The sequence below is a fragment of the Vicia villosa genome, unplaced genomic scaffold (assembly GCF_029867415.1).
Source record: "Vicia villosa cultivar HV-30 ecotype Madison, WI unplaced genomic scaffold, Vvil1.0 ctg.001503F_1_1, whole genome shotgun sequence".
In the NCBI taxonomy this organism is placed as follows: Eukaryota; Viridiplantae; Streptophyta; class Magnoliopsida; order Fabales; family Fabaceae; genus Vicia; species Vicia villosa.
This window is the reverse complement of record NW_026705643.1, coordinates 386,050-394,497: the sequence shown is the minus strand read 5'-3', so window position 1 is coordinate 394,497 and position 8,448 is coordinate 386,050. Positions and strand designations below refer to the sequence as shown.

The 8,448-nt window shown below is 35.3% G+C and overlaps 1 protein-coding gene across 2 annotated transcripts; it reads left to right on the top strand.

The window, feature by feature from the left end:
• The first annotated feature begins 2,185 nt into the window (after positions 1-2,185).
• Positions 2,186-8,058, top strand: LOC131635513 (telomere repeat-binding protein 2-like). Of its 2 annotated transcripts, none has more exons than XM_058906138.1 (10): positions 2,186-2,680; positions 3,292-3,459; positions 3,568-4,492; positions 4,608-4,823; positions 4,901-4,966; positions 5,063-5,142; positions 5,233-5,474; positions 5,768-6,106; positions 6,299-6,362; positions 6,814-8,058. In XM_058906138.1, exons 2-10 carry the CDS (start codon positions 3,379-3,381, stop codon positions 6,970-6,972), a joined length of 2,172 nt encoding a protein of 723 aa, XP_058762121.1. In that variant the 5' UTR covers positions 2,186-2,680; positions 3,292-3,378; the 3' UTR covers positions 6,973-8,058. The 2 variants fall into 2 exon arrangements, with proteins under 2 accessions (XP_058762121.1, XP_058762120.1); XM_058906137.1 differs by having other exon boundaries at positions 2,186-2,476; positions 6,814-8,057.
• Positions 8,059-8,448: the final 390 nt, after the last annotated feature.

Sequence of the window (8,448 nt, the reverse complement as noted above, 5' to 3'; positions counted from 1 at the left end):
CGGTTCGGATGATTTTTTTCGTCAAAACCGCCCAAACCGCACCGCGATCACCCCTACATATTCATATTCTTAACATATAATTGAGCGATTTTCATTCAAATTTAAGAAAAATAGTTGGTGAATAAAATACACTACTCAATATAGTTTTCTCTAATAATGATAACATTAAAGAAGATAAATTACCTAGAACCATGGTGTAAGAACCCGAAGCAATCATGAGCTCTTGAAAAGAATCAAAAATAAAGTCCTCCAACAGCTCAGCTTTGTAGAATAACTATAACCAACAAAAATAACCAAACCAATCACTCAAACTTCAATTTTAATTTTGAAATTAAAACTAAAACCATCACGAATCAAGCAAAAACGCAAAGGATAGCGAACTACCTATTAAATTCGGATGTTCGGCGAGGAGATTGTTGCAGATCCGGTGGTGGTGACGAGTTTGAAAAAGGTTTCAGATTTAGGGTTTCAAGAAAAAGAGAGAATAGAGAGAATAGGGAGAGAACCGAATATGAGGGGCAAGAAGAGAGAGAGGGGTGTGATTTTGAAATGAGGGAAAGATGGAAAAATGAAATTGGACCATAGTTTCAGCGGCGCAGAGAATTCAGTTGTATATGGGGTGGAGAAAGGGGGTGGTTGTGCTAGGATTTGAAAGGAAAAGGAAGGAGAGAAAAAAAACCCGTGAGAGAGATGAGAGAGAAGACCAGAGGTGAGGTAGGGTTTGGGAATAGAGAAAACGCAGAGAGGGAGAAAGAGAAAAGGTTTATGGAAGTACAATAATTATAAAAACTGACCAATGAGAACACAACATTTGGCATGTTCTATTTTTTATTTTGTTAATTACATGATTAACCTTTTGTATGGGTAAAGAAATTATAAGAAAAGGGCAAAATTGACAGTTTGGGCAATTTGTTAGTATTAGGTAGATAGTAGATTTGAGACAAAAAGTTGTTATTATTTGTTGATTGAAAACAAAAAATTCAAATATCATCTTTTCCCTTATCATGATTTTTGTGCAACCAAAATTATAATATTAGGTTTCTTATTTTTTCAATAAATCAAACAAATCTTAAAAAAGGTTCTTAGTCAACTTCATCTTATTTTTCAGCAAATTAAGCGCATTTTAAAAAACACTTTAGTCAATCTCATATGTGCCATTCATCTGTCTATTATAAGAAAATTTCAATTTATAAATTTTTTGAATAATTAACATATCTGATTTGAATATAGATTAAATACATTAACTATTTAATAAACTTGAAAAAATAATATCTTATACTGATAAGAGTGATAAAGTAGCATTTATGTATCAGATTTTCAACAAAATTTTCTTAGTATAATTTTTAATACCAATTTAAACTAAATCGATTTTTTTTGTTCAACTCTATGAGGAACCCAAATTCAATAATGACTTCCAGTTTTCAAATACAATTATCGATAATTCTTATCGTTATTATCTTTAAGTAATTCAATATATTTATTTAAATCACTATCAATCATCATAATATAGTTGACAATACTTTATATGACCAACAATATCTAAATTTAATGCAGAATATTATATAATTTATCCAATAACAAACCCAAAAAGATAAGGTTCGAGAAATTACATAAAATAATAAAAGATATTGACCAAGGACACAAATTTGATATTATATTAAATATTAATTTTATAAAACAAATATTTTAAAAAGTAAAAACATGATTCACTAATTAACAAATCAACTGTAGTAGTAGTAATAATAATACAATATTTGAGCTGCAGTTTTCTTCAATCCCCATTGAAATAAAAAAGAATATTTATTTACTATGTGCTAGATGTAATAAACTGAACTGACAAAAATGACAAAAATTCTCACAAGTACAAATCACATTCAAACCAATGTCAATTTCTTTTCACAAAATATAAAAAATATCAAAAGAAAAAAAAAAGAAAATGCGAGTGACAAAGCGTCATTCACGATCATGCGGACCAGAATCAGCCACAAGATCCAAACACATTCCACGTGTCATGATCATATCAACCGAGTGTTTTACTACCCAGTTGCGTGGAACAGGTCTAAAGGTGTCTTTACCATTCACCCGCTATATCCGGTAGTTTTTGTCATAACCACCGATAGAACCGGTAACTCACGGTCAATGCTATAAACTCTTGGGGTTTAAGCCAAAAACTGTCCTGGTTTTTTCACAGGGTTTTACTTTCAGATTCAGAGACAAAACAAAAACAAAAACAAATACAAAAACATTAACACAAACACATCACAGGCACAACACAACACAACAACAACATATCCAACAACCTTAACCAAACTCTTTTCAAAATGGGCACTTGAAATCGAAATCATGTTTTTTTTTCCACGAAGAAATGAGTGTACTTTTTTCATGACCCCGATCTCACATTTTGCTTGAATTTGCGGAACTTGAGATTTTTTAGGAGTTTGAGATTTGATCTTTGAAGAATTGTCTGTGTTAAGAGGTGATCGTCGTGTTTTTACCTTTGTTTGTTTCGTTAAACTACGATAAGTTTGTTTGTTTTATTGGGAAAAAAAAACTGTTGGGTTTATCCTTGGGGTTTGAGATAACGTTGGTTCTGGGACAAGTTGGAAAATTTTGACGTGTGTAGTTTTGGTTTTGGGACTGTTTGTGTTGTTGGGACACACGAACACAGTTTACATGATTCGTGAGTTGTTTCCTTTTATGTTACTTTCTCTCTCTTTATTGGTTTGGTTGATCTTTCGTTTTCTTTAGTTCTAGTTTGTGACGATTTGATCTATGATTTTTCCATTTTGTTGCTCGTTATAGGTTTTTTCTTTTTTGTTTTTGTTTGGTGAATTTGTTGTTTTTTTTATGAGATCCATTTTCTTCCGAGGTTTAAGATCGGTTCTGTGACTTTTGTCTGAATTTTGTTTACTTTTCTTTCTCGTGAATATGTCGGGATTCTGGAATCTGGTCTTGTTTTGGATTCCCTTTTTTGTGTTCTTTTTCAACTTTTATTCTCTCTCTTGTTGCTGTATGAATATGATATCGTGTATGAGATTCTTTTGCAAATTATATGTTACACTCTGCTGATTCATTTTGTGTCTTCATCTGTATCTGGTTTTATTACTTACTCCTCTACCCAAAGGTTTTAACATTTTGGTATTATATGAATTTTTCTTTTCCATTTGATGATCTTTGCATACTATATGCTTTGTCATTCACAAATTACGAACTTAATTAGTAACATAATTCTTTATTCATATCTGCTTGCCATAATGCGTTTGAGACATCGCGTTTTGGTGTTTAATGCAGGCTTCTAAATTGAGACGGGTAGGGTTGAGCAACACGTAGTGTAGAAGTTTATTTGATCACTCCTTATTTTGGCATGTTTTCCGAGATATGGTGGCGCAGAAGAGGATAGATTATGGATTTGTTGGCTATCAGGTGCCAACAAAGCCGCGTGCTGCACGATCAACTAGGGTAAATAAGTTCTGCTTCTCTTATGGCGCTGATTACTTACTATCTATTTATTTTCGCGATTATCAAAACATTCCATGTAAATACTTTGTTTTTAATGATGTTTCGTAGAAGAGGGATACATTTCAAACAAGGGTGGAAAACAATCAAATGTGCGCGATTGACTTATTGGCGACCGTAGCTTCCGGAACTTTATTGCAAGAGAAACATAATCCAATCACGTCTAGTGATGAATTATTGAAAAAAGATCAGCGAGGATTTGTTAAAGAAGAATCCCAAGATGCAAATAAACCATTCAAAGCCGAGCTTCCTGATGAAACAAGTTGTGAGAAAAGGCTTCAACATGGATTTGTTAAGGAAGGGTGCTTGGATATGAACAAGCCGTTAAAAGCCGAGCTTTCTGATGAGGGAAGTAGTGACAGGAAATGTATCTCTACTCTTTCTTTACAGGAGTTTGATCTAAATTCTGGTTTGAAGGAAAGTCCGCGTCCTGAAATTGACGGTCGTTCATGCATTGCTTCTATATTAACAAGTTCTAGTGGCTCGGAGAGGTTGGTTACCGACACTTTGATGGATGTAAAAAGCCATAGTGAAATGAAAAATATATCTAGCAAAGTTGAGTTAGGATCCTCTGAATTTCCAGATTGTAGTGATTGCAACTTAGATGTTGATGTAAGTATAGTAAAGGACGAGCTCCGAAAATCTGAGATGGCAATCGGTACTGAGACGGGAACGCACTGTTTTAAGGATCCGATAGATGACAAACCTCCGACGCTGGTCGTTTCAGGTGGAAATGCTAAGTTGTCAGAGCACGATGATAGCATACCTCGTAGCTCGTTGTTAAAAGGTTGTGACAATGTATCAGTAGTTAGTAGAGATGATGACGAAAACAAATCAGGGTGTGCTCACCCTAGTTCAAAAACTAAGGCCTTTAGGCCGAAGACTTGTATAGGTGATCAAAGAATAAGGAAAAGGTTGGCTTCTAAATATCGGAAAGTTGCTCGAGAATCAAAGCATGAGACACTTTCTAACAATGGTAAGTTAGGTGATGCTTAAATATCATATAGAATTATTGGCTTTCTTGTTTCGTCACTTATTGTGCTTCTGTTTGCTTGCTCACTGATCTTTTTTACAATTTTGTAACATGTTAGTTTTGGATAGAAATTTCAACACAGTTCACAATGGTAGGAAGAACAGTTATAGTCACCAAATATCTCAAATGAATATTCCTTTCAAAAAGAGGAAGATTTTTGACTGCAGCTCCACTTCAAATTCTAATGGAAATATCAGAAGTGGCCGCACTTTTTATTCAACTAAGAACGACATCAGTCAAGGCGTTTCTTGTTCATCATCTCGGATGCGCAAAGGTTTAACTCTTAGTTAATGCAATCTTCCTATTCAAGGCACCATAGTTTGCTGAATAAATTCCAAATCTTTTATGCAGATCCTGGAAAGTCTTCCTTGGAAGCATATCATCATCGTTCTGCTTTAAAATCTAGAGATTCTCATGGTATGCGAAAATTGAGGGCAATTTTTTTAATTATTTTTTGACTTGATTGATATCTTCAAACAAGTTCTTATACGAAGATGTTTCTCTTTTAATCAGTGAAGCTTAGGATCAAATCATTTAGAGTGCCAGAGCTTTTTATAGAGATTCCAGAAACTGCAACCGTTGCATCCTTGAAGGTACAATAAAGTTCGATGTATTGTTGTCGGTTTCATTAGTCATGTTATATGATCCTTGTTGCATCGTTGACATAAAATTTTGATCTGCAGAAAGCAGTGATGGAGGCAGTGACTACTCTACTTCGAGGTGGATTGCGTGTTGGTATGATTCTCCATGGAAAGAAACTTAGAGATGACAGTAAGACTCTCCTTCAGACCGGAATTTCTCATGATAACGAGCTGGATGCTTTAGGATTCACCTTGGAGCCTAATGCTTCTCAAAGCCTGCCACTCACATGTGCTAAAGATTCTCTTAATGTTCCCAATGGAGATACGCCTCTATCTTTAATAGGGTAATGCCTAACTTGCAATTGATTGCATTAATTATCACAACTACTTGAACTAGAATATGCCGTGTCAGTACCATCGGGTCTAGTAGCGCAGGTGGTTGGTGCGCAGTGTGTTTGAGTGTTTTAAACCAAAAGGTACAAAATTCGATTCCTACTAAAAAAAGAAAAAGAAAACGTTGTGTCAGTGTGTCTGTTGAAATCTCAATTTTCCTTGGAGATGTTGTCATCGAAATGTTGTTGTTGCTGTTATTGTTATCATTATCGTTTTTATCTAAAACGAGAGAATTAATATTCAGGCATCCTTCGAGTCCAGCTGTAGTTCTTCCAATTCAAAGGATTCAAGGTTTCTCTGACACCGACCATCAAGTAGCGACTTTAGGTAACATTGTTGAAAGTGATAATGATTCAGCACCTTCTCCTATCAATACGTCAGGTGGAAAAAAACTGTCAGATTCCAAAGAACTTGTTACTATTCCTGAAATGGGATCGGCGGGACTAGATATACTTCCAGTGAACCAGAGTCACCAGAAGCCAAAGCGAACTGAGATCTCACAACGCCGACGAATTCGTAGACCCTTTTCTGTTGCTGAAGTTGAGGCACTGGTTGAAGCAGTCGAGAGACTCGGAACTGGAAGGTAAGCTTTACAATAGTATATATATTTTAGAGGCCTTTGGCAGTAGTATTTTGGTGCACTTAAGCAAACTTGTTACTTATGATTATGAAATGTCTATAACTTATTTTCATAAGCTCGTTTTACTCAAGTGAGTCCTTATTCAACCACGGGCATGGCTCTATTAACTTACCAATCTGTTCTTAAAAAAATCAGGTGGCGTGATGTTAAACTTCGTGCGTTTGACGATGCAAAGCATAGGACATATGTGGATTTGAAGGTAAAAAACTTCTGTCACCCTTTTGCATATATAGCAACACTCTTATTTCTTATTATCGAATACTATAGCATTCTTTAATACAACGTGTTTATCACACTTGAAGTCGTTTTGGTAGCATGCTTTCTTGTACATGATCCATTAACTTCTATATAAATACAAATTAGAAGATGTTCTATCAAGGCAAGCAACTTGCTTGTGTATTAGGCAAGCTATTTATTGCTCCCTTGATGGTGAATTATGATATTCTTGCAAGCAACTGCGAAGACTAATTTTTCGAGATTTTAAGGGGTTGATTTCTCCCAAGGAATGTTTTTATTCGCATCAGTCATGATCGAAACCTACTGAATTTGTTCATATTGAAACTGTTATTTGTAATATCTTTTGATTTTTTTCCTTATATAGCATATAGAAAAAAAGGGCTGGCATGTGATATAGGTATGGGATAATGCAGGATAAATGGAAAACATTGGTACACACAGCAAGAATATCTCCTCAACAGAGAAGAGGTGAGCCTGTCCCCCAAGAGCTTTTGGATAGGGTCCTTACTGCTCATGCATATTGGTCCCAACAACAGCTCAAGCATCACCCTGAAACATGCCTCCTCCTTTAACATGAGGGGCAGGGAGGGGGTGTTAATAGCAATGCACCATGTGATGTGACTTTGTAGATTGGTTTGGTGTTTCAGGTTACTGACCCTTGGTTGCTTTTTCTGTATCTATGATTGATATGTTAATTTGGATACAATGTTTGTTGCTTTATCTATATCATGTAAAAAAATTATAGTACAAGGAAGAAAGTGAAGCATAGGGGAGAATTTATGTAACATTCTCTTTGCTAACACCATGATTCTTTCCTTTTAGGGAGAGACTATTTTCTTGTAAATAAATGGTTTATATGCAATAAAGGAAGGGCTGGCTAATAAAATTTCTTTTATGTCAAGTTTACTTTTTGTTTTGTTTTGTTGTGTATTGTAGTTTTTTCACTCCTTGATGATTGCTTGGTTTAATTTGTTATTTTATTTTTTGGACTTAGTTTGATGATGTTTTGACCTTATCTATTAAAGAAAGTTGGCCTAGTCTATATAATTTATTTTGACATAGAGAAAAAGACAAGGCAACTCAAGGTTATCCCCAACATGGCCAATGTTTGGTGTGTAATTGGAAGGGCACGTGGTTGCATGTGTTCAAAAAGGAGAAAAGTTATCTCAAAGAAGTGCAATCAACACAGTGTAACACATCCACATCTCACTCAATACACTCAAAATATAACCTCCTTTTCTAAATATAAACACTCTTTTCACGGAGGAAGAAATTAGAGAAGCGGTGTGGAGTTGTGATGGTTTCAAAAGTTTCGGTTCTAACGGATACAATATTTCTTTTATTGGTTCTTTTTGAAAACAGATTTTGTCCGTTTCATCAACAATTTTCAAAAACACAGTATTTTGGCTAAGTCTATTACTTCTTCTATTCTGACTCTGATTTCCAAGATTGAGAATCCGTTATGACTTGATGATTGTCGTCCCATTTGTTTGGTGGGGTGTTTATATAAGTGCCTTGCCAAGTTGTTTGCCTCAAGGTTGAAATGAGTTTTGAAGGATTTAGTGTCTGATTGTCAGACGACGTTCGTACCAGGTAGGCAACTTCTGGATGGAGTTATAGTGGCAAATGAGATGGTGTATTTCGCTAATAAGAAAGACAGTCTGTTTGCTTTTCAAAGTCGACTTTGAAATGCTTACGACAAGGTGAGTTAGGGTTTTTTGATGTATATGATAGGTTTCGGAGTTGGTTGGATGAAATGGATGGAGGCGATGGTGTTCAACAGTCATATGTCGGTTCTTGTGAATGGTAGCCCGACTAAGGAGTTCAAAGTTACTAGGGGTTTTAGACAAGGAGACCCGTTATCTCCCTTTCTTTTTGTTTTGGTGGCGGAGGGGTTGGCGGGTTTAGTCAGGAGAGCGTCAGAAGTGGAGAATTTTAGAGGGATTAGTATTAAAGGTGAGTGCAAAGTGAACATCCTTCAGTAAGCAGATGACACTTTATTGATGTGGGACGGAAGTTGGCAACACATTTGGGTTTTGAAATTGATT

Coding starts and splice junctions, on each gene's coding strand:
- LOC131635513 (XM_058906138.1), top strand. CDS start 3,379: ATGGTGGCGCAGAAGAGGATAGATTATGGATTTGTTGGCTATCAGGTG. Junction 4,824..4,900: donor ATCATCTCGGATGCGCAAAG/GTTTAACTCTTA, acceptor TCTTTTATGCAG/ATCCTGGAAAGTCTTCCTTG. Junction 5,143..5,232: donor CAACCGTTGCATCCTTGAAG/GTACAATAAAGT, acceptor TTTGATCTGCAG/AAAGCAGTGATGGAGGCAGT.